General features: G+C 42.3%; 4 protein-coding genes across 9 annotated transcripts in view; 2 read left to right on the plus strand and 2 right to left on the minus strand.

Moving 5' to 3' along the window:
• Positions 1 to 1,615: 1,615 nt before the first annotated feature.
• On the plus strand, positions 1,616 to 9,035 carry LOC112451987. 4 transcript variants are annotated; one of them, XM_025011964.1, is made up of 2 exons: positions 1,616 to 1,694; positions 2,994 to 9,035. In XM_025011964.1, the coding sequence occupies exon 2, from the start codon at positions 3,022 to 3,024 to the stop codon at positions 8,794 to 8,796; it is 5,775 nt and encodes a 1,924-aa protein (XP_024867732.1). In that variant the 5' UTR covers positions 1,616 to 1,694; positions 2,994 to 3,021; the 3' UTR covers positions 8,797 to 9,035. The 4 variants fall into 4 exon arrangements, with proteins under 4 accessions (XP_024867732.1, XP_024867731.1, XP_024867733.1 ...); XM_025011963.1 differs by having other exon boundaries at positions 1,655 to 1,880; XM_025011965.1 differs by lacking the exon at positions 1,616 to 1,694 and adding an exon at positions 1,934 to 2,556.
• Positions 9,036 to 10,259: 1,224 nt separating this feature from the next.
• On the minus strand, positions 10,260 to 17,799 carry LOC112451989 (cilia- and flagella-associated protein 251-like). The gene is made up of 20 exons (XM_025011969.1): positions 17,659 to 17,799; positions 17,418 to 17,564; positions 17,231 to 17,334; positions 16,989 to 17,143; positions 16,582 to 16,697; positions 16,066 to 16,186; positions 15,830 to 15,965; positions 15,584 to 15,747; positions 14,908 to 15,016; positions 14,608 to 14,819; positions 14,373 to 14,524; positions 14,044 to 14,255; positions 13,503 to 13,643; positions 13,406 to 13,448; positions 12,685 to 12,816; positions 12,522 to 12,613; positions 11,871 to 12,105; positions 11,275 to 11,545; positions 10,756 to 10,886; positions 10,260 to 10,633 (listed from the first exon to the last, which is right to left on the minus strand). Exons 1-20 carry the CDS (start codon positions 17,797 to 17,799, stop codon positions 10,559 to 10,561), a joined length of 2,889 nt encoding a protein of 962 aa, XP_024867737.1. The 3' UTR covers positions 10,260 to 10,558.
• Positions 17,800 to 18,240: 441 nt separating this feature from the next.
• On the minus strand, positions 18,241 to 24,469 carry LOC112451976 (thioredoxin reductase 1, mitochondrial). 3 transcript variants are annotated; one of them, XM_025011948.1, is made up of 8 exons: positions 24,018 to 24,469; positions 20,841 to 21,064; positions 20,633 to 20,760; positions 19,986 to 20,215; positions 19,670 to 19,884; positions 19,406 to 19,588; positions 18,865 to 19,223; positions 18,241 to 18,776 (listed from the first exon to the last, which is right to left on the minus strand). In XM_025011948.1, exons 1-8 carry the CDS (start codon positions 24,259 to 24,261, stop codon positions 18,647 to 18,649), a joined length of 1,713 nt encoding a protein of 570 aa, XP_024867716.1. In that variant the 5' UTR covers positions 24,262 to 24,469; the 3' UTR covers positions 18,241 to 18,646. The 3 variants fall into 3 exon arrangements, with proteins under 3 accessions (XP_024867716.1, XP_024867719.1, XP_024867717.1); XM_025011951.1 differs by lacking the exon at positions 24,018 to 24,469 and adding an exon at positions 22,242 to 22,847; XM_025011949.1 differs by lacking the exon at positions 24,018 to 24,469 and adding an exon at positions 21,528 to 21,746.
• The window catches only part of LOC112451978 (C-factor), a 5,296-nt gene continuing 2,668 nt past the window's right edge, over positions 21,848 to 24,475 (plus strand). Inside the window, exons 1-2 of the mRNA XM_025011952.1 lie at positions 21,848 to 22,080; positions 22,808 to 22,859. Of these exons, the coding sequence (XP_024867720.1) occupies positions 21,955 to 22,080; positions 22,808 to 22,859 (178 nt within the window). The 5' untranslated portion in view covers positions 21,848 to 21,954. The remainder of the gene's footprint in view (positions 22,081 to 22,807; positions 22,860 to 24,475) is intronic.

Raw genomic sequence — 24,475 nt, forward strand, 5'->3', positions numbered from 1 at the left:
CGAGACGGTCTGATACGCGTCGACGCACGAGCACGCATTCTATACTCGATACGCGTACACTTTACTACCGTCCGCGCGCGACAGGCGACTCCGCAAGTCCGCAGTTTTCCGCGAGAGAACGCGCGATCGCGCAGGGTGACGTGTATCTAGAAACCTGACGGCCAAGCGCGACTTCCCTATGGCGAGTCGCGATCGCGATTTTGCGATAGAAGCTACATTCGCAGCATTCGGATGGAACCGTCGCGTTCCGACCAATCGCTAATTATCTACAATTATTTCAAGTTCTTTTAGATTTCGTCGATATGTAGAATAATAAGCTTTTGAGATCAAAAGTAAAGGAAATTAATTATGAATAAATTATATTTATATGATACTAATAACAGCGAATTTGATTGGACGCACTATAGTGCTGTTAGTGCATTATTTATAGTGTATATAAAGCCGTCGCACACAAATCGGTGTAAAAATGTTTAAAATAAATAAACCATGAAATTCTCAATACTTTATCGTTCTGTTTGGACAGTATTGTATTTTATCATTCGAGATATTTGTGTTACACTTATTTACATTCAAATTAGATTTGTGTACAAGACTTTAACACTATAAAGTGCGTTTAATCGAGTAATTAGTAATTATGGAGACTTAAGGCAACTTTGAACTGCGATTAACTTAATCGATGATTACATCAACCGGTAGAATTAATTATTAATAGTACTAATTATTTAATTCATTGTCTTTAATATCTTCAACAACTAAAATTGATAACTCCATCCGTATTGATAAAATAATACACGCGTCATTTAATAACTCAGCTGATTAAATTAGCTAATTAATCGGCAATTGTTGGAATAACTCATCTCGAAACCCTGCAACACGCGAAATCCAATAAGTTTTCTAGGAAGGTTTCAAAGCTCATTTAGCCTGATTGGCACAGCCGGACAAATTATACAGAAGCGAGCCAATCACGCCGAAGAGACTCAACGCCGCCGCTCTGCGTATAGACACGTGATTGGTCGATCTCTGTTTACTATGCGTACGCTTCGCGCGGTCGTGCAAAATTCTGTCTGGACAAGACTAGAGGCGCGCGTTAATTGGCACGTTCGTAAACAGGGCTGCTCGCGCGCGGGAAACGTGCCGAGAGAGGTATCAAGAGTCCCGCTGATCGGAGGATTTAACCCTCGGCGGTTTCGTCAATTTCGTGTCGCCGTGTCGCCGCCGGTTCGCGCTCGCTCGCCCTCCCGTCCGCCCGCCGGTCGTTTAACCGGTCGTCGTCGAGTGTAGTTTGTAGTCAAGTGTCGTCGCTGGAGTGGGGGGATGGGGGGTGTCACGGCCACCACGCTGGATGTACGCGTGTGCGTCCGCGAGAGATGCCGTCGTGCCGCCGTTCGACGGCCCTGAGCACCGGAGCGAGCGGCACTCGCGATCTCGCATTCGTTCGCGCAGTGTCACGCACTCGTGCCCGCACCTGTCATCCCATCGTCGTCGTCGTCGTCATCGCCGCTCGCACGCGAAGGCCCGAGCTGAAATCCGCGGAGGCGACGTCACGTCATCGTCGGCGGGCATCCCGTGACCCGTTGGGATCCGGTGCCGCCCATTGGACTCCGGGCTTAACCTCGCGCGCGACGGCGGCGGCTCTCCGGGGACGAGAGAGAGGAGCTATGACAAAGGGTGGCATCACTGGGGACGTGTTGGAAGTACGGACGGTGCAGCGCTCGTTGATATGACGCCATTTTACTAACCTTTTTCGTCGCGTACCACTACCGAAGTCTGTACTCGGGGGGGCCGACGAAACGCTTCGCGTTTAACGCGCCGCACGCCACGCGGCCGATCTCACCGTCGCACCGGAGCACGCCCGACGCCTGTCCCCGCGTTCTGCGAAAGTAAGTCTCGTCCTTTTGTCCGCGAGCTCGCCGCGGTTTGCTCCGCGATCGCGGGAACTCCGCGCGCGCGCGACCTGCCTCCCTGCCTGCTCCTGCTCTCTCACTCCCGTCCGTCTGTTTTCTCGTCCTCGTGCGTGCGGTGCACGTTTCCGTCATCTCCGTCCGCGCGTCGTCCGGCTTCCGCCGAAAATCGTGGACCGAAAATTCGAGAGGGGAAAGGACGCTGCCGTGCCCGATCCGCCGATCTCGTGGATCCCGGGATCGACGTGTCCTTCTCCGACGCCGCTTCCCCGTCGTTTCCTCGGAAAGTAGCGGCGGATCCCGCGAGACCGCGGCGAGGTCCTCGCGTCTCTCCGGACGTGACATGTGACTGTGAATCCGAGTTCGAGATTTCTTTCTTGTTTTTTTTTTCTCTCTCTGTGTGTCTCCTACACGGCAGCAAAAGTGCGAAATCCTCGGAGAGTAGAATCGTGACGGGTGATGGTGATCGTCTACGCGCGCAATGCGTCGCAATAACGACAATCCCGTGTCCATCCCCACTGAGAGATCGCTAGCGTGATCGTGTTAATGATGTGTTTCTGTCGCAACGAAACGTCGTCTGTGTTCAAGAAGGCCAAGATCGCGGATAATTTCGAGCTTAACTCGACGTCGCTAGGATTAACGATAGTTTTTTTCGGTAGTAAATAAACGTCGCACGTTTATGTTTCTTTCTACCAATGCAGATTTACTTTAATCTTGATTTAGCTTACTTTTCATCCTTTACTAGATATAAGAAGTAGAAAAAGATAGGAAGTAAGTTAAATCGTGATTAGAAATGGACATTAGTGTTAATCGTAATTGCAATAGTTTTTTAGATGAATATGTTACTGGAAAAATTTATATTTGCTCATGCGTATTTTATATTTATATACGTATGAAGGGGTAAAAGCCCACAGTGGGGTAAGTCAAATTTTTTTCAAATATTGACTCGTGTGCATCGATGCAACCTATACAATATATAAATTGCATCTACACGAGACAATATTTAAAAAATTTTGACTTACCCCACTACGGCTTTTATCCCTTTATATGTAAATGTACGTGTAGCTGCAATACATAATTTGTATATTTCAGGTAGATCGCCGCAACAGTCCCTACTATTATGGAAGATGAGGATGGAGAGAGTAAGGTTATAGATATGTGGAACATCTTGGAGGAGCAACGACTCAAAGATTCCACATTGGGCAACGCATTGAGACATTCCATCGACGATGTTTACACCGCTGTAATCGAGGAGGAGAAACAGCTAATACGCTACAACTCGATCATAGGGAGCGACTCGCCGGGTAATAATACTATCGCGGGGCCAAAATTCGTATTCAAGGGTTTCAAGAAGCGCATCTTGGCGGAGGCTCGAGAGGTTCCTGCCGTCGCGCCGAAGAACAGCTCGCCGGAGCTGCGGCAATCGACCCATCCCAATGCGAGGACCGGCAAGGACAAAGGGGTGGAGAGGAAGCGGAAGCGTAAGATAACGGAATACGCTCAATACCTGGGCCTACGACCGTCCACGAGGTACAAGTGCTCCAAGTGTCACGCGTGGGTCAGTTGCGGTCCCAACTCGAGACAGAACTCGTGTGCCTGTAATCCTAGTATGACGCCGATGCCCAGTACCTCGGAGTCGAGTGCCTCGGTGCCGCACGCGAGCAACTTCAAGATCACGAGAAAAGTTTACCTGTGCTCGGCGTGCAACACGTACTTCGAAAATTGGAACCTGTTCTTGCACATGAGGGACATACACAAGCGTCACATATGCCTCTTCTGCCTGGGCATGTTCGGCCAGGCGGAGAGGCTGTCGTACCATCTGATGAAGAAACACAGCGTTCCGGAGATGGCGTTCTCCTCGGTGGAGGATTTCTACAACGCCTTCAAGGGTTCGTGCTATCTGATCTGTTGCAGCTGCGAGAAGGTGTTCTCGGAGACCGATGACTTCTTCGACCACTTTTGCTCCCCAGTTCTGGAACAGGACGCGACCGTTGCCGTCGCGTCAATGTGCACCATATGCAGACAGACCGGCACACATGCGAGTACCTGTAATTTCACGCTGTCGGACACGGATAAGGAATTACGTAGCCCGTCTACGCCGCCGGCAGTCGCCGATACGACGTACGCGGACAATCCGTCGCCGACGACCGTTCCCCCGACGGAGATAGCTACGAATCTCGGAGGTAAAGGACTACCAAGAAAAGCGATAAAATACAACAGGAAGAAACGCGAAAGAGACGACGTGCAAAATTCTCGCCAACAAAAATCAAGCGCGCTGGCGACGAGGAAGCTCGGCGCGAAAGTCCAGTGTAACGAGAATCAATTTGATTGCGGTCTCGATGTCCAAAGAGAAATTGCGAATAGCTTACCCAGGGACACGGTCACCGAGACGATAATGGAAGTGTCCAGGTACAGGGCTGACAATTCGTCTGACGAGAACGACGAGAACGATGAACAGGTGATGAACAAAGACGTGTACAACAATCGTGACAAAGGGTCGGGCGGAAAGTCGCCAGTTCAAACGTGCCAGCTCGATTTCAGTGAACCTTACGACAGTGTAACGGAGACTATCATGGAGGTATCACGCTATACAGGTGAAGAAGACAAGAACGAAAGAGAGGATGCAGCGTATACCTCAAATATACCTGCGTCACACACGGTTGAAAAAATGAATACCGAAGACGAGGAAACGTGCGACAAAAGTGACGTTGATCCGTCACACTCGGCCAGTTCGAGAGCGCCTAGTCCAGTACAGTGGGATGCCGAGGAGACTGCGACAGCGGATACGAAAGTGAACGCCACGTGCGAGACCGGAACTAAATACGATAGTCCACGGGATGTGCAGAGTTGCAGTCCCGTCAGCCATTCATTGTTTAGTCCGCAACACGAATCGCACATATCGGATTCACAACCCAAAGAGAAAGAAAATGTCGAGGATGTCGACAAGAAAAAAGTGGAGAAACCTGTCACGACGAACACCACTGAATCTCAGGCCTCGGTTTCATTTAACGCTGTTGCTTCGTCCGATAGAAGTTTGGTCATCAAGATTTGCAACAGGAACTCGCAGTTCAGCGTCGCGACGACCACCGTCACGAGTAGGGAATCCGAGGAGAATAACAACGCCGAAGGGTCAACGTCGAAGGAAAGAATGCCGAACGGTTCGGAATTGGAAAGGGACATCGTTGACGATGATCAAGCGAACGAGCTGGACGACAGTGATTCCGACAGCGACAAACTAGCGGTAGTGGACAGTAATCCGGAAGAAGACGAGGAAGTGGAGGACGGCGAGGAGGGCGAAGAAGCTGACGAGGCTGAGGACAGGCACGACGACGCGGAAGACGAGAGCCAAAGGAACCAGGAGGAAAATGACGAGACTAAAACTGGGACGTATACCGATAGATTATTTCCTGTCACGGAAACGATGCCGATCGGTAATCCTGACGAGACATCCGACGGTAACGCAATCGGAGATGTTGCAAACGAACAGACGAGTAGTCACACGATTGACAACAGCGGTATTGTGTTAGCCGGTGAAGATGTCCCATGTATCGACCTGAACGTCGAGGGCACCCTGGACAGCATGGAGCTGGAGGAACTGCTGAAACGTTGCATAGAGGCGGCCAGTCCTGTCTGCGTGTACTGCAATCACGCGCGGTACATCGCCGTCAACGGCCGACAGCTGGGCCTGCACATGCTGGCGGAGCACAAGTTTCAGCCGCAGCATCCCGCGATAATTATACACGCGGAGCAGTTCACCGCGCGGGTGAAGAGGTCCCTCGACGAGCTCGAGTCCCGTTATTTCAATCTGGACACGTACAACAGCGCGGACGGCACGTACAACGTTCCAAACGTATTGATATACGAGTGTTTTCATTGCAGATTTCATTCGGCCGTGCACAAGGAGCTGTACTTGCATAACCGAAAGATGCATCAGAAGACCATATTGATCTGCATAATGTGCAAGTCGACGTTCTACAGTTACAGCGAGCTGGTGTGCCATCTGTGTCCCGGCGTTTACTCGCCGAATGTAAATCTGCGATATCGATGTTGCCTCTGCTCGGTGGCGAGTCTCCCATCGGCGTTCCGACTGATGGTTCACGTGCGCAAACGTCACCACGCCTGCGACGTCTGTCTGGAGTCTACGGGCAATCAGCAGCGTCTCTCGAATCACGTGTGGAAGCACAAGCTACATCATTTGTGTTACAGATGCGGCATCGCCTACCGTAACAAACCGGATATCACGAAACATCTTTTCTGGAAGCACGGTACGGAGAGCGTCCTGTGCCGGAAATGCCTGCAGAAGAAGTGGCCGCACATATATCACTTCTGCATACCGCCTACGGCGTTCGTCTGCGAGGAATGTGGCTCGAGCTTTGGTCGCGCTGTAGCGCTGAAGGTGCACAAGAGGCTGCATTCCGGCGATTTACCGTACGGCTGCGACGAGTGCGGGCAGCGCTTCATATCGCGGAAGCTTCTAGCCAAGCACCAAGCGGCTCACAGGGAACCCGAACCGGAGGACGTCCACGTGAATGTGACAGACGTGGTTAACGTTCCACCGACGGACAAAGATGAGAAATTGGATAAGGATGTGACCGTGGCGGCAACCGACGGGGACCTGACGACGGGAACCGAGACCGTGTCAAAGAACGTCAAAGAGGCTGTGAAAAGAGTAGTCGACGTTTACGATCTGCCGCCGCTTAATCTGTCGTCCGAGAGCGACACGGATAGCGAGGAAGAGAAGCCCCCTTCCACGGAAAAACCACCGGAGAAAGAGAACATCGACGAGGACGCGACGAAGAAGAGTGAAACCGCTGAAATAACCACCACCGATGACGACGACGTCGCCGTAAACAACGATATAGTCGAGGTAGAACGGAACGAGGAGGAGAAGAAGCAGGAAGCGCGCATTATGGACGGCATCTGGGACAACTTTAAGACGTATGCTGCCAGTCTCGACGTAGAAGAATCCGCCAAGAATGTTGCGTTGAAAGAGAGCGTACCTGAGACTGACGCCGCGTACTTGAGAAGTATCGTCCTTTCTGATCACGACTATTGCGTGATATATTCCACCGACAAAGAGAAGAATGAAGATCAGGCTACTTCAGTGGAAGATGACGCGAAAGCAAATGAAACCAAATCTAAAAGAAGTCCGTCGCCCGGTACTCCGAGTCGCAATACTGGATGCGACAGCGACGCGAACAAACGGAAGGCGAAGACCCCCAAGAAGAAGAAACGAAGCGGCAGCACGTCGTCCACAAGCGACTCTTCGAGCGACAGTGACTCGAGCAGTTGCTCCTGCGGCACTAACTGCAGTTGCAGCAGCTCTTCGTCCGGCAGCTCCTCCAGCTCTAGCAGCAGCTCCGATTCCGACAGCTCCGCATCCGAAAGTTTACCCAGGAAGCAATCGGGCGGTCGTAAGGACCGAAATAAGAAGGAGAGGGAAACCACGCGGGAGAACAAGTCGCAGTCTGTCGAGCCAGAGAATAAGCCGGAAGATAACCCGGAGGTCGCAATGGAGAACGGTTCTATGGTACCCGAGGTAACGAGCGAGCCTTCGCCGGTGAAGCCGCTCTTGCGAGAATCTGACTTGGAGACCGAGGAAACTGAGACGGACGAGGACTTCTACGACGAGTATCCTCAGCTGCTCGCTAATAAATTGTTGGCAGAGAAGCGTAATCAATTGATGTTGTTGGCTACTGTAGCGCCGGCATCGACGCCGACCTCGACGCCAACCTCGACGCCGACCTCGACGTTGATGCCGGCGATAGAACAACCGCTAATGCCACTGAACAACGGCATTCTGGTCGCGGAAACGGCACTGCCGGATCCGATCGCAATGACCCTCGAGAATCAGCAACCGCAACAACAGCAGCAGCAGCAAAAGAGGAAAACGAAGACGAAAAAGCGAAGAAAGGGCGAGAGAAGCGGTAAACGTAACGCGATTACAACAGCCACCGTGGAATCGATCAAACTGAACATTCCCAAGGCACTTTACCAGAAGAATGCGGGATTCGTTGCATCGTCTCAGCCGACGTTACATCCCAACAGCAGGTCTTCGACGCCGAACCTGCTGCCGGCTGCAACGTGCAACGACTTTCACAGCGGCAATGCTGCGAACATCGCGGCAGAGATGCATCATCAACAGCAGCAGCAACAGCAAGCGTTATTGGCCACCGCCGTCGCCGGCATACCGAATCAGAACGTCGGCGGCAGCGGCGGCACGGATACGGAGAACAAGAGAGTCTCGAAGAGGAAACGCGTGCCGAAGCGTTTTTACGGCGACTCGAGCGACGACGAACCGCAAGAAAAGCAGTCGTTCGGTCGATGGCGGAAAATCGAGACAAGCATCTCCACAGCTACCACCACCATCACCCCGGCTTTCGCGCCGTTACCGCCGACGACGATAACGACGCCGCCAAATTCGAAGCCGCTGATATCGAGATTGTCCTTAGGCGGGAAGACCATTATACAGACGTACGGAAACAGGCCTGCTCAAGTGGAACAGGCAGCGAGCCAGCCGCAAGCGGTTCTACCCGAGGCGTCACCAATCGCCGCGCCGGCGTCCGCCACCGAATCCGAAGGTACCGCGGAGAGCAGCAGCGACAGCAGCGAATCCGAGGCAGAGAATACCGTCACCGTAAGTCAGCCGAAGATCAACCCGATGACGCCTGCCGTCGGCGCGTCCATCACGGAGCGACCTGGCAAGATCTACTGTTATTGTCGTTGCCCGTACGACGAGGTGTCGGAGATGATAGCCTGCGACGGTGAGGATTGTCGCATCGAGTGGTTCCATTTCGAATGTGTTGGTATAATGGTGCCGCCCAAGGGCAAATGGTACTGTCCAGACTGCAGGAAGAAGCATGGTATCGTACAGAACGACGAGTACTGCGATTGATAGTTGTCGCATGGGACGACAACGTCGACAGTATGTTATTATTAAATTCGAGCGATCGGATCGTTGCTTTTTAGAGGTAAATGCTAGAATTTTTCTTCTTTCTTTTTCACGAGCGTACGAAAAGAAAAAAAAAACATTGCTACACTGTTCCACGTTGATATTTTTCTTAAGCCGATACACAGAGTGTTTGTACATAACTATGTAAATACGTCTTAGAATAATTATAAGAATGAAATAAGGTTTTTTGTGTACATTTCTTTGTACTTCTTTTAACGACGGCGTATTGTATAAATACATAGCGTTAAAATAGGTAGATGAGTAAATAAGTAGATAGATGATATCACCGGCAAGGTATTACCATCAACAAGGTTTGCTTTAACCACGTAAATCTCTGAATTAAACTTATAATACAGTATTCGTTTCACGGTTTATTTATATATAGATATTTCATAAAAAGCATACGTATTTGCAACAATATATGTATATTGCTGCAAAATTGCACTTTTTCATCTGCGTCATTAAACGTGGAATGGAGTACAATTTTGAATAAAAATACAATATTATAATAAATATTGTATTTATTGTATGTAATATTGTTGTAGACAAATAATGTCACCTGTCTACGAAGTATCTAGATAACAATAAAATTAATACTGTATTATAAGCTAACAAAGATCGGTAGGATCGGGCAAATTTCCGTAAAAACGGTGTTTTGGTACCTTGAAAATGGTACCTTGTTAGTGATAGATATGTAGATAACGGTGCGAAATTGTACGCGAGCCTAGCAATGTGGCAAGGTTGCGTCTCACGAATCTTGGGATCTTCGCCTGACGCGCCTGATTGCAATTACATTTACGATCGTTGGCATTTCTGGCGGTGTCTGTACCCCGGTCTTAGCTATCCCCATTGCGATCGGCGTTCGAACTCTCGATACCTCTCCGTTGGTCCGGCAAGACCACGCTGCTAAATGTATAACTGTCGAGTTCAATTTTTCTGAAACCGCGGATACGAAAACGATTGTCTTGTTTTTTTACTGATTCCGGACTCTAAATTTTTAAATCGCTGTATCCGCTAAGGGTCATTAATTGGTTTCTTTAATGACAGCGGTGTACGAATATCGTTGTGTAGCGCTTCCTCAAAGCAATGTACCTCTCGGGAGGCGAATCTTTCCTTGCTTCTAGTCTATCGTATAAGTATTGTCTTGGAATAAAACCTTATTCTTTCAGTCGAAACATCCTCCTTCCGCCGACAGTTCTGTGCCAAGCAGAAAAAGCCGGTCAATGGTAATTGTCTGTGGTTGTATTAATCTTATCGTATCGGATTTACAAATATCAGTCAACAGGCAGAAGACGGCCGTCGTTCTTTGGCTATGAACTGTCGATTAATAAAATAACGACGCAATCGCAAGTACCATAATATTAGAAGATGATGAGATGTTCATTGAAAATTTTGCTGAACAGTATTACAGCAACAAGTACGAATCTACATCATGCTGTTTTATATTATCTCCTCGAATTTCGTGTGCTGTATAACTTATATACATTTTTACGCGAATCGAAGGAGCGAACGACGGACAAACGCCGGCGTTTTCTTTTAGCGCCTCTCTTAATTTTAGTTTAAATTTTAAAAGAACGAAACAGTTGTGCGCGCGGTTTTTATCTTTGGTTTATCGATCGCTTGCGTTCAACGGACCTCGTCACAGCGGTACATAGCTGTAAAAAAAATATCTCTTAGAGTACTGCAAGTGACCGTGCTGATTTCCTCAATTGTCAGCCATAGTTTCATCCGGCAATTTGACACCCATGATATCCATGGCGAAATCTTTGTAAGATATCCTCTGTAACATAACGTAATAATACATTACTCTCGGGAAGCCTAACTACGAGTATATCTTATTTATCGCCCACATTTCCGTCTTTTAAATTTAAAACATATTGTGCACGCGAGGGAGATAGTTACCGGCGGGAGAAAACGGAAATTGAAAGACACGGATCTTTGCGACAGACTTGGTTGAGCCTCGACCATTTCCTCGGTGGGAGACATGATTGTCTTGAGATGTGTATACGCTTCTTGCAAAGTCAACGGTTCACCTGTGACAAATAGCAATATAAAAATAAATAAGAAGAGGAAGATACGTTATTGAACACCAGAAATAAGACATTTATTTTGAAAATGGTGCAAGTCCAGTTTCAATTTTATTAACTCTACGCAATTTATTTAAACTTTGATGAAGTATTTATGTTTTCTTTCTATTAAAAAAAAAAGCACAATTTGTTGTATTTATTGATATACACGTAATTTCAAACATGATTACATATTTTAAATAGAAGCATAAGACAAAAAAAGGACTAAATAGAAATAAGTCTCAGACTAAATTTGATAAACTATTAGCTTATATTAAAATATAATTAGTAATGTTAGTAATTTAAAATACTTTTGACGGAATTAATAATAAGTAATTTCAATTAACGGACTTACCGATAGGTTTATCATCTTCCATCAAAGTTTTCAATATCGTCCCACCGAGTAAAATATCTATAAACTGCTCTCGCGTTAAGGTAGGATTGTCCATACTAACGGAACTCTCTTCGACGAATGTACAAAAGGCTTTCTTTATGTGGCGTATGCAAAGTCCGAACGCGGGTCGATGATTCACGTAGAGTCGCACGAATTCTTCAAAACTAATCTCTTCGACAAGTTTACTGGTTTCAACATATTTGTAGCGTACTTCAGCCATGATATTATCTATCTGAAAAATAAATTCATCTTAGGGAGTTTTATACTTGATACATACAATGTCTCGAAATAAATAGAGAAGTTTTTACTATATATTTTAACGCAATCAATACAAGAACAAAAATCGATTGTTCACTTGAATACAAACGGATTTTATTGTCAAAAATTTTTAACTTAACAGCAGAAGAAAGATGCCTAGTATCAAAAATTTTTTTAATGAATCAAATAGTACATTTTTTTGGAAAAAAAATATTTTATATATTAAAGGATTCGTCACTTAAAATTGAAATCCTGACTTTTAAAACGTTTGTATATTTTGTGATACTGCAAAAATATACCTCTTTGTTGGTCGGATAATATCCCATAGCTCGCATAAGATTCGGAATCTGCTCGACAACCACAGTGTCGGTGATGGTTTTAGCAGCGATCGTATTCTCGCCCTGATGTAATATCTGCGCATAATAGAACAGATCCTTCATCTCATTTGCCAACCATCCTTTTTTCCCACCTTCGATAAGGCTGTAAAACGGCGAGAGTCCTTCGCCACCTAATCGCGCCATTACATCAACGGATCTAGAACAATGATATCTCTTTAATGGTATTAAAACTCGTCATGTATCATTACGGCCGTGTTAGAAGATGATGTCAGAATCGAGAAATTTAATTTTACAATACAGACCGAAGTAAAATGAATTTTTCCCTTGTATATCACTCATGTTTGATAAAACGAGAGCAACTAATAATAATACCAATGACTTTCTTAAGTTTACAAAATAACAAATAATTATAAATTTTAATTAATCGATTAAAACGTATTTAATTAAATGATAGGCTTGTCAATAAAGAATTTGTTTTAGTATATAATATGTCAGAAAAAAAAAATATATATATATATATATATATATGATTTCTCACGTTTGACATCAAAATTCAACACGGTCGCAATAGAAAGCCGGGAGTCCAAACTACTTTATATAACGCAAATCAACCTGAATTTGATTTTCCACACTAACACACACGGATCGTTGTAGCCTGCGGTAAAGAGTATTTCTTTATTGCTGCTGATAGAAATACTTATTATCTGTAAATAGAGATGGATTATAATACTCGTGTATGTCAGTTAAACGTAAATATGTACATAGAACGTCTAACTTTTTGCGGATGACCCGTCATGCCGACGACCTTGTATGGATTGCCGTCCAAAGGCAATAACTGAAGGCCAATTTCTCTGTCGGTCGCGAACACCATGTAGCCATTATTGTTAACAAGTTTGTCCGCTAAGATCTATAGACATTGTAGCGATTTTTAACGCAGTATGCTAGTTAATTAATTATAAAGCGAGGACATATTTCTTTTGATAATTGAGAAAGTAAAAATTTAAATTAAATACAAAATTCATAATATGCTCTTTATATTTTTTAATTACACCATTATAAGATATTTAATGAATATCTTTGAGGAAAAAAATGTAGTTATTTATTAATTAATCGTCTACTTACATATGTCAAATTAACGCGCTTAATTTTTTATTATTTTTATGACTTTTAAAGTTTGTTTATTGATTAACTATTTGTTGATTAAATATTTGTTTACAATGTTCCTACTATAATTTACATATTTCACCGCAATTATATATACTTTAATAAGTATTTAATTGATCAGAGAAGTGTCCTTGCTTGTGATTATATGTAGGATATTTGAAGATCATATCTTTGTTGAAAAAAATTAAATCTAAAGAAACTGTGATTATTAGTCTGATAATTAGAGGTCTCTGTATATTCAAATCGATCGGAAGATTGTCCTAAAATAAAGTCCCATTGCATTACTTGAAAATATTCTACTGGCTCTTCGAAGGTCGGTCCTAAGTAAGTACCGTGAATTGTTTTGGTAACATCACTGAAGATCTTGTATTTGTGCTGTAATTATAGATTAGGATATTATGTTTTGCTCACGCAATCTAGATGAATCGCAGGACTATTACTTCAGAATTTGAGATCATGAGGAATCTTTCAGTACCGGACTCGGGATACCATGCTAGGCAAAGGGGAACGGCGCTCTGTTCGATTTGATCGATACGTAAAATTTGAAGTCCTGGCACTGGATATGGTCCGCTGTAATGGAATTATAAAACGTAGCTTGCAAATTATTACCATTTTCAAATGCTTGGAAAATTAACTAAATCTTTTATTTGTTCTATTGCCTTATAAACTGCTCAGTATATAATGACATAATATTCTACATACTGGCCTAGTTTACACCGATCACTTGATACGCGTATTAAATAGTAAATAACTAGTAAATTAGTTTGATTATTGGCTGATCAGCTCAAATATACCATTTGATACGCGTATCAAGAGACCGGTGTAAACTAAGGCCACTTATAATCCAATTTCTTTAATCTTATTCACAATAAAATTTAAATATTTTATTTGAATCCATCAATTTATTTGAATTCGCATCTTCGAAGCAATTTCCATGGATAAAACAATATAATTCACAGATATATACAACCTGCGCGCGAGATCGTATTCGACGAGCTCTCGATCCTCTCCCAAAGAAAAAAACCGCGGTGCATCGGAATCGGATGCGGCCGAATTACCAAAAAGTATGTCTCTGATAGGTAAATAGTGCGAGTGATATTTTCCAATCAAGTTCCACATGTTGCATTCCTTCGACGCGACGGTCTCATTTCTTTTAAATACTACCACCGTCAACGCGTTATCCTAAAAACATTCATTGATCTTAAAAGTCGATAAATTTATTTACTAAATTAATAATTAAATGTGTTGTCATAACGTTATTCGCATACCATGAAATGCGGGACAGTCAGGCTTTCTTACCGCGTAAGCCATGTAGTTCGCGCACCGCGTGAAAGCGATTTTATTAACAGCCGCCGAAGAATGCTTGTACGGTATTTCGTCTATAGGATCCAAGGTAATGTGATGTAGAATCCAAATCGCTCCATTTTCTAAGCCGCACACCAGCATATCGCCTAAAAGAAGATAAGTATTTTTCTCGTGAGAAGATTTTCTTCTCTTCCTTTATAATAATAAAGAGACATTCATCGATATATACATCTCGGTGAGAACTTTAGAGCCGTGACGGTCTTCAAGGTCTCGTGACTTTGCGGACAGGTGACATAAACGATGTTTTCGTCGGTAATTTGTTTAGCGAGAATCGGCTGATAGTCCGGAAGAGGTGGCGTGCTCCTGGATATTATCAGAGTGCACTTTTCATGATTGTATAAATGCACAGTACCTTGCGCGTCACCCACAACCACATAATTGCTGTCGTTGAAAAATTACTATTGTTATTACATTATTGCATTCATTTCAACAAAATCTTGTTATAGATGCCTGTTTTGAATTATTCTACCTTTCTGGGTGAGCGTCCATACAAGTCGGAATTGAAACCGGATGATGAAACACAAGGTGACATTTCTGCTTTCGGATTTCTATTAGTGCTATTACGCCCGTAAAAGAACCTAAGACAAAAAAAATTCAAGATAAAAGAAGAATGCGATATTATGTTCAGTAATATCTATATTATATGTTATAATATATTGCTGAATGTAAAATATGTATGTGTGTAATGTTTTATGTATAATATATTAAATAAGTCATATAATATCGGGAATCATTTCAAGAATTTTCTTACATGCAAGAAAATTTCGGACATTAAATGGAGAACGCTGTAACGTAGTATCCATTGGAAAAAAGCTCGGTATTGTTTCGTTAGTTGCCGTGGATTTATTACTCTTGTAGTTTTGTAGAATGTGTTCTGCATTTATAGTGAGTTCTGATAAGACTGTCCCCGTTTTGCTATTATCTTGACGCTCGTCTGATTCATGAAAATATTTCAGTTGGACACGATCTACATTCTATTTTTCCTCTCTGTTAAGTATATTGATATGCACAAGCCTTTGCTTTCCTCTTTACACATTGAAAACAAATAAAAAAACACATGATAAAGAGGAACAATCTTGAAACCCTGAAAAACCAGGACTCTCGAAAGAAAGACATTAGGCTGATCCTTTCAAAATAAGTCTTACTTTCAGGTACATTATCGGCAAATGCCGGAGCCAGCAAATTGGATTGGAGATCGAAGCTTATCCATCGAATGGAGTCTAGATCGCAACTCTGACACCAATATAAAAGTCTTAATTGATAATCATAGAAAGTAATGCGGCCATTCAAATTTCCCGTGACAAGCATACTGTGAAATCAACGATTAGATCATTACAAGCGGCTATCGCTAAATTTACTAGAGAGATTTTAAATTCTAAATTTATATATACCCTTCGTTATCAAGCATAACAGTAATACTGCTTTTCTGTAAATTAAGAGTCTTTATATGTTTCTTCTTCTTACAACCAGTATCATCGACAGCATGTTTGTCTTCACAAGAAACATTGCCCCATATTAAAACGCAACCTGAGATAATAGCAATATCGGACAAATATTATTTAATCAGATTATTAATTAATAGATAACAGATTAATAAATTAATAAACAAGTAATAAACAGACGGTACCATTTGTACTCGCTGTCAATGCTTGTTGTATTTTTGGAACGTAGCATGACACATTAAAGATACCAATATGTTGAAATTTTGTCATAATTTTGGGGCAATCGTAGCTCAAAGCGTGACCATTCTTATTCATGAAATTCAGAAGAGATACATAATATATAATACACAATAAATAGTGTCATAAATAAAGTTGTTATATTTTTAAAATTAAATCAAACATTACATGAAATAGATTTTTGAAGTATTCTTTTTTTTTATGAAATATCTAGCATTTTTTCTTCCCAGTTTTAATTTTAAAAATATACCTATATTGTGTTATTTATATTACATTTGAAATACTTATTTTATAAAGAAAAAAATTGAAATTTTATATAAACCTAAAGAAACCAAAATAATTTTGCATGAAATTATACTTCAAAATATTGTCATAACTTTTTACTAAAACTAAATTATATCGCTATTTCGTTTAACTCCAAAATATATACAATTATACAAATAAAATAATGCATTTTCACCAACCCAAGTTAGGAATAAGACATGATAATCGGTGGTCAATGCAAATTGTTCCGAACACTCGTCGTTGAAAGTTATTCCCTTGACACGTTCAGATGTAATATTGATTAACGATATCGATGCTGAAAATATATTGATTAATAAATAAATCAGCATGATTCTGGATTACTGTTCTAAATTCTATAATCACAGATAAAATCTTTAAAATTTTAGTCATAATAATTGCATTTTCCTATTTTAATAATTGGACAAATTTTCTTGTAAAAATAATTACTAGATATGTAACAATAATGTAAAAAAACATCAAGATGCAAATATAATTCCCAATATAAAGATATAATTGATATTATGGCATCGAACTTTTTAAACAAATAAATGCATGATTAACGAATGTACAGATCAAGCCGGCAAACCATCCGATTTATCGCTTCCATTAGTCCACAGCCAGAAATGCACATTCTGACATTTTCCATCGCTAACGGTGACTATTTGTTTAGCATTAGGACTGATACCAGCAGCTGCGATATCTTCACTACCATGTGGCTTAAATAATGTGCAAACAGGAACCCTGAATGAAGACATCAATAATTTCGCTAACTTCTCGATACATAACATGTCACTATATTTGTACGAAACCTGAAAGAAAAATAGTTACCCCTTTTCAGTGTCCCAAACCACTACCGCACTATCCTTCCCGGAATCCGCTGTTAGCAACCACTTGCCGTCACGCGAAGTTGACAGAATTTTAACTGCGTTTCGCTAAAAAGGACAATTAGGTTTCTCTTCAGTACTATTTGCCAGTAATTATCATTGTTTTGCGGCAAATCCAAACGTATACCGACATGACCTAGAAGTGGTAACATTTTCCTCGAACTATAGTCGTAAATCACGGCCACGTGCGAACAGGCGTATGCCAATAACGCGCGATTTTCGGTAGTTAGATTTATGACTGGTGCCTCCGGATTCATCCCGAAGGACCATTGCAGTTTCTGAAGAAAAGCAACAATTTTTATTTAAAAAATTTTTACTAAAAAAATATCAGATTTGCCAATAGTGCACTACTTTTTTCAATTTTTTACTCACGAACGGGCAAAGATCGTGCTCCGCGAATCTTTGCTCGAGACATTTTTTCTTCGCGTTTGTTTCAATGGTTTCCGTCTCTTCGTTAATTTTGATTTGAGATCGATCGGCAACCGATGGAGAAGCGGTGGTATAAATCGCCATCTTATAACAAACTACGACTGTACAACAGTCAATTGATAGGATAGAGAGGATTGAAATTGATAAAGTAGAATTCGCATTAGGTTTTCAAGATGATTTCGTTGATATTAGAGATAACAAAAATTGTTTTTAAACACATATACAAATTTATTTGATATTTTTAATATTATAATAGCAATATAAATTTATAACGCAGTTATTTTTATAAAAATATAGTTTCTATCACGTTAGAAATGCAGTATCTTGTGAATATTTTGCTATGGTGAAACCATTTAAAATGATTTACAAAAACATTACTAACTCTATTTGCTACTATTGTATTCGAAGATAAATAATTGAGCTTAAGTAGGAAATTTATTTTGGATACTGGTGAGGAAATCTATTTTTATACATATAAGGAATTGTTTTAAAAGCAATCACTACTTGCAATCATGTCAGTCATGATTTCAACGTTTTATTAATATTGATTTATTATTAATAAGCTATCAAATAAGCATCACGATAATTTTTTGCATCGATGATGCGTATGCTATAATGCGTACGCAAGTTCCGTGAAAAAAAATATATAAAAAGGTGCTATTAGTGTGACATAATTAAAACGGATCATCTGTTCTCTTTCTGGATTCTATTCTTTCGCTGTTTATTTCATGTAATACTGCTGTATTTCAGCGTATTTCTCGTATAACGGTGGTTTTTTCATACGTAACGATGAAAAACTGTTTCAGCTAAAAGATATTCGGCTGACTTCTAAACCACAAGAGTATGGACCGCGTTATCTTCTAATGGATAATCGGTATAAATCTGTGAATGTAATCGAGAAAAGCAAGATGGACGATACGCGTTCATCGATCTAACTGCAGCAGCTTTGCGGCTTAGGGTCCAAGCCCGACCGTTTAGTAATGAATATGCGCGTAAACTCCTCCGCTACCGTTGGATGTATGCCGACGGTGGACTTCAGTTTCGGTATTGTTAAGCCACATCTGCGAAAAAATAAAATATGAATTATACAGCTCTGAAATTTAACTTTTAAAGAAATTATCGGCGAGTCGTTATGGATCAAGCGCTTACTTAATAGCAGCCGCGAATCCTTGAATTACTTCGCCCGCATTGGGCCCGACAAAGTGCATTCCGAGCACCCTTTCATCGCCGTGTCTAAGCGCGACGACCTTCACGTAACAACGATCGGGGCTCTTCTGGGGTACAAAAAATTCCGTTGGTTTGTAGTACGCGTGAAAAATTTCTATCTCATCTTGCCCGTGAAGCGCGACCGCCGCTTCTTCGCTCAGTCCGACACATCCATATTCCAAAGGACTAAACACCGTCGTCGCTACATTTGTGTAATCCATTTTCTCAGTCGAATTACCATACAATCTTCTAGCCAACAATTTACCCGCGTGTATAGCGACGGGTGTTAATTCGGGTTTTTTCTGTAACAAACATATAAAAAAATTATTTCATCATGTTGTATTTATATTATGTTACATTAAAATTCTCAATTGTATTTAGCATTATAATTAAATATTAAAATAATAAAAATATTTACATTTTAAAATTATGTAAATTATAATTGTTTACGACATATTTTCGATACATGTTAAAAAAAACTTACATGAAGTACATCGCCAACTGCGTAAATGTTCGGAACATTCGATTGTTCGTTAACCGCATCGATCTTTCCAGTTTCTGGAATAAGCTTCAACCCGGCGTTCTCCGGTTTCAGCTCTTGAGTGAGCGATCGTCGACCGATAGCAAATAAAACAGTGTCATAGACATCTTGATGAATTTGACCATCCTAAAAAATTCAAATTATATTACACTCTAATGCAGATTTATTTCTTCATTTGTACGTTTAAATTTGTCGATAAATGCATACCTTGTCGACCCAGTCAACCAGAAGGCGGCCATCCTCTTGTTTCGCTATTTTCTTAACCTTCGCCTCGTAGATGAAATTCACGCCGCGTTGCTGCATCTCTTCAGCAACGTGTTCCGCCATTTGCCGATCAAATCCGCGCAACACAATCGAACGAGCCATTAACGTTGTATCGTAACCCAAGCCATTAAGAAAGCCAGCACACTCCAGACCAATATCTATATCTCATCACTAAGGAAAATCTTAATTTGCACTTTTACACATGTTACGATAGAAAATCTAAAAACAAATCGTATAAAATTCTATTGAAAAAGGATACATCCAGCACCAACAACGAGGGTTTTTCCTGGAGCCCGCTCCAAACTGAAGATGTCGTCGCTAGTTATACCGTATTCTACAGCACCTGGAATATCGGGATACCTGGGCCTGCCACCTACCGCGATTAATATGTCTTTAGCCGTAAAAACTTTTTCCTCCCCCTTCTTGGTAGTTCCAACTACCGTGTGTGCATCTTTGAAGTGTCCAAGAGCGTTGAAATACTCAACTTTCCTGTAAGTAAATATTTACATAGGTAAATACTTTTCCAAAGTAAATATTTAGATAGGTAACTAACAGAGTAAAGGTCTATTTACACATATCCGTGACATATCAGTGATAATTATTCACACATATCCTTACAGCTTGATCAGTTTGAATTCAGTAATTTTCAAGATGACTCAGTTTATGAACGATGAATTGGCAATGATTGCCATAATATATTGCTATAATCACTTTTTTTTAAGTCAAGTCGTGGATTTGGATGGAAAAAAAATATTATATTAAACGTAATTTTACAGGATATGTGTAAATAAACTTGTGTAAAGAAAGTAAATATGGTACCAATATGAATATGAATAAATACATGAACAAAATTAATAATACAGACATGAATTGATATGCAAACAGAAAAATGAGAAAACGACTAACTTTGTTCTAAGCTCGACACGAGTGACCCAGTTGACAGACTTGACATGATTTTGTACGGAGGTTCTCAAGGCCTCCCAATCAATTTTCACAGTCTTCGGATCTAGCTGCCAACCGAACGTTGCCGCTTCCTACAAATCAGACAAGTCACAAATCAGATGCGAAATCATTTACGTCACTTGAATCGCCACAATTAAAAACGTTTGCGTACATGAATAGCTTCACCGAGCAACGCAGCTTGATGCATGAGTTTCTTCGGTATACATCCCACGTTGACGCAGGTACCACCCAAGCCCCAAGTGGTGCCAATCGGAGAGGGAGACACGTAATCCAAAACTGCGACTTTTGCTCCCAGTCCCACAGCTTCTTTAGCTGCTGCCAGACCTCCAGATCCTCCACCGATGACCAAGAGATCGTACGTGTAACCCTGATCCGCTGAAAGACAATTTCATCCGTTATACCATGTATAAGATCCCTTATATCCATTTCTATCAATACAGATCAACTTTAATCTCTGCTTAACTTACTTTTTATCTTTTTCTAATCCTTAGAACTAGGTAAAGATAAAAGATAAGTTAAACAGAGATTAAAATTAATCTGTATTGATAGAAATGGACTAATGAGATAAATTCTCTCCAAAGTTAAGCTTTACACAGCGTTGTAAAAAAGTGAAAAAAATTTCAACGGACAACGCAGACGGCTAGAAATTATCATGGAAAGACGTCTCAGGTATCGACATCTGTCATCCGTGGAAATATATCACGGTAAACTGGATTTCGAGAATCGTTCGAGTCGGGTTGAGTTGGCGCGCGCGAGCCGGTGGCGCAATTTTTACATAACAAACCGCAATCGCGATTACTCTCCGATCGTCCGGATTGTAGTCCGCCGAGACACTTACTGCACATGCAGGCCATCGCGCTTCTACCGTAGACGAGACCGAAGTCGCATCCAGCGAGGGGCGTCTTCTGCCGGCGCGCTAACCCGAGCAGCTTGGCGTGCGCGGGCCGAAGTGACACGAGCCGCGCGAACACCGTCAGTGTCGCCATGATAATCGGCGACATGCAATTCACGATAGTCGGAGCACGTGACGTCACTGACGTCAGCCGTCAGTGACGCACCGCACTGCACCGCACCGCACCGCACCGCACCGCGCCGCACCGCGCCGTCACGAAAGGATAGTGAGGTCGCGAGACGCGCGTGCCGTCGCTCTATCTCTATCTACTATACTACTAGTTCCGCACGCGCACCCCGCGCTCCGCCGTTTCGTTCACGTCGACGACGACGCTGGTCTTGGTTATCCGGATCAACCGAACGCGAACAACGCGATGAGATCGATCCTTATAACCGGCTGCAACCGCGGCCTGGGCCTGGGCCTGGTGCGGCACCTGATCGAGTCGCCGAGGCCGCCGGAGAACGTCTTCGCGACCTGCCGCGACGCGAGCAGGGCGACGGTAAGGCCGCGGGGCAGGGCGGGGCGGGGCGGGGTATGTTTAATTCCATTAATCGATTAAATCCACTCGTCGACTCGCGCGATCGGGGCGATCAGCAGAATTGTCGATTGTCGCGCGTTACGCAACTTTCACACGTGGGAGAACGGTATACGTATACTTACCGATCGGCGCCATCGCGACTCTCTTTGCTCCTCGCGCGAAGGAATGAATTTTTTTTCCCGCGATTTGTCCTCGCGTCGTAATAAACCGTAACGTCAAAGCGTCGAGGCGGTCGAGGTCTCTCTGCCGTTCCTTTCCTCACCGAACTTGATTCGACCGGAGCAACGGTTAATTCACACTGACACCGACGGACGCTTTCTCGTAACCTTAAGCGCTTCCGTCACCGCCATCTATTATACCGTTCCTCTCTCGTCGTCCTCCTCTCTCTCTCTCTCCTCGGTTTTCCCCTTCCGTCGCGCGTCGTCGCGGTTTCGCGCGGTGAGTCAGCTAGCGAACGCGATTTATACTCGATTACCGGTGTGCGTCGATCGTTGCGCAAGCAACTCCGGCCGGCCGAAACGGAGCATCTGGGACCGGTTTTTCACGTTATCGCGTTATACGTGATCTTGTTAAACCGCTGTTGAGAGATAATTGCGACGGACCTCTTCGTCTCCCTCGTCTCTCTCTCGTTTGAATCGCGTTTAAACGGAAAGAGGAAGAGAAAGAAAAATGAGGGAAATCTTTGCAGGAGTTACGCGCGCTCGCCGACAAATCGTCGATCGTACAAATCATCGAGATAGGTAAGTTGCCAACTTCTCGTTGTTCTATTAATTGTTCGCTATAAGTTCATTTTGCTGAGTTGGCGCGAGAAATTTGAATCGCCCCGCGAAAAGTTCTTTTGTTTATCGTCGCGATGATGTTGTGAAAAAGAAGTACCGCGAATGGGATGATTTGCAATTATATCTGAAATTTCTCAAATCATCTTTGATAGAGTTCTTGTAGAATGTGGGATTCTTTCTCAGAAATATCAAGAATGCGCATATATAACGATATCATTCCGTAGCTTCGATATTGTTTTCGACGAAATTCCAGTCCAGCACACGTCAGAACTTGTTTAATGTTGAAAATTAACATTGTTGTAAATTCACGTTTCCAGATCTTATTTCGTAAGGATTTTTGTGTCGGACTTAAATAGATTTTAGTCTTAACCCTTTGCACTTTGTAAGAAATTCAACAATTCATTCCAATAACTCGATAATTAAATAAAAGTTGTTCATTTTCGAAAATAAAATTGGATTCTATTATATGACGCATCGTCATATTTATATGTATATGTATATATGTAAATATATAAAGATTTAATAACATAAAAAAATACAATAAACTCTTGAAAGTATCCATGTCGAATATAACTCGACATTCAAGTTGCTGGAATGAAATGTGATGTCGAGTATAAAGCGAGTGCAAAAGGTTAATATGATCCAATTTGCGAATTACTTTGTAAAGAATGAAACTGCATTATATTGTAATAATGTTGTACTCAAATGTAGCTGCAGTATCTTGTTCCAAAATAAACATTGAATTTTTATTTTCTTTTATTCATCATGAACTTCAATGATTTCGAATTAAACGAGAATTGATTGTCGATTTCAAACTGGATTTCAATTAAAAGGAAATTCGTATTTGTAAAAATTTCCTTATTTTTACTAATTGTAAGATTCGTACCGTTCTCTGGATCAAGCGTCGAAAACAACTTAAAAATACGCATAATTTAATTTTTGATAAATGATGCACAACTAGTTATACTGGTTATACCGGTTATAACATGGTGACAAAACGCACAATGATATAAATAATTTCAGCGGGTTGATTTTAGCATAGGAACACGTCATGGTGATTGAATATATATTCGTACGTTACAACATTTCGAAGGTTGAAGAAAAATGCTAATATCTTACTTGTGTGTGATACGGAAAGAATATCTTCCTGCTTCTGTTGGTTCTCTATCTCATTGCCGACAATGCTGCCTGTCTCCACTTTGCTCTCCAGTTGGCTCTTTATTTCACTCTCGACATCGTCTTCCGTTTTGCTTTCCGTTTTATTTTCTGTCTCGTCTACCTGATCCTCCGTCAGTTTGTTCTCCATCTTATTCTCGACATCACCCTTCGCTTTGGTCTCCAGTTTATTCTCCGTATTGTCCATCCGATTTTCCACTTTGTTCTCCACTTTGTTTTCCACTTCATTCTCGACATCACCCTCCGTCTTGCTCACTTCTTCATTCTCTGCTGTGTCTACCTGGTTCTCCACTTTGTTCTCCACCTTATTCTCGATGTCATCTTCCGTTTTGGTCTCCAGTTTATTCTCTGTCTCGTCTATCTGATTTTCCACTTTGTTCTCTACTTTATTCTCGACATCA

This window comes from Temnothorax curvispinosus, unplaced genomic scaffold, assembly GCF_003070985.1.
Source record: "Temnothorax curvispinosus isolate PA1 unplaced genomic scaffold, ASM307098v1 QBEX01002834.1, whole genome shotgun sequence".
NCBI lineage: Eukaryota > Metazoa > Arthropoda > Insecta > Hymenoptera > Formicidae > Temnothorax > Temnothorax curvispinosus.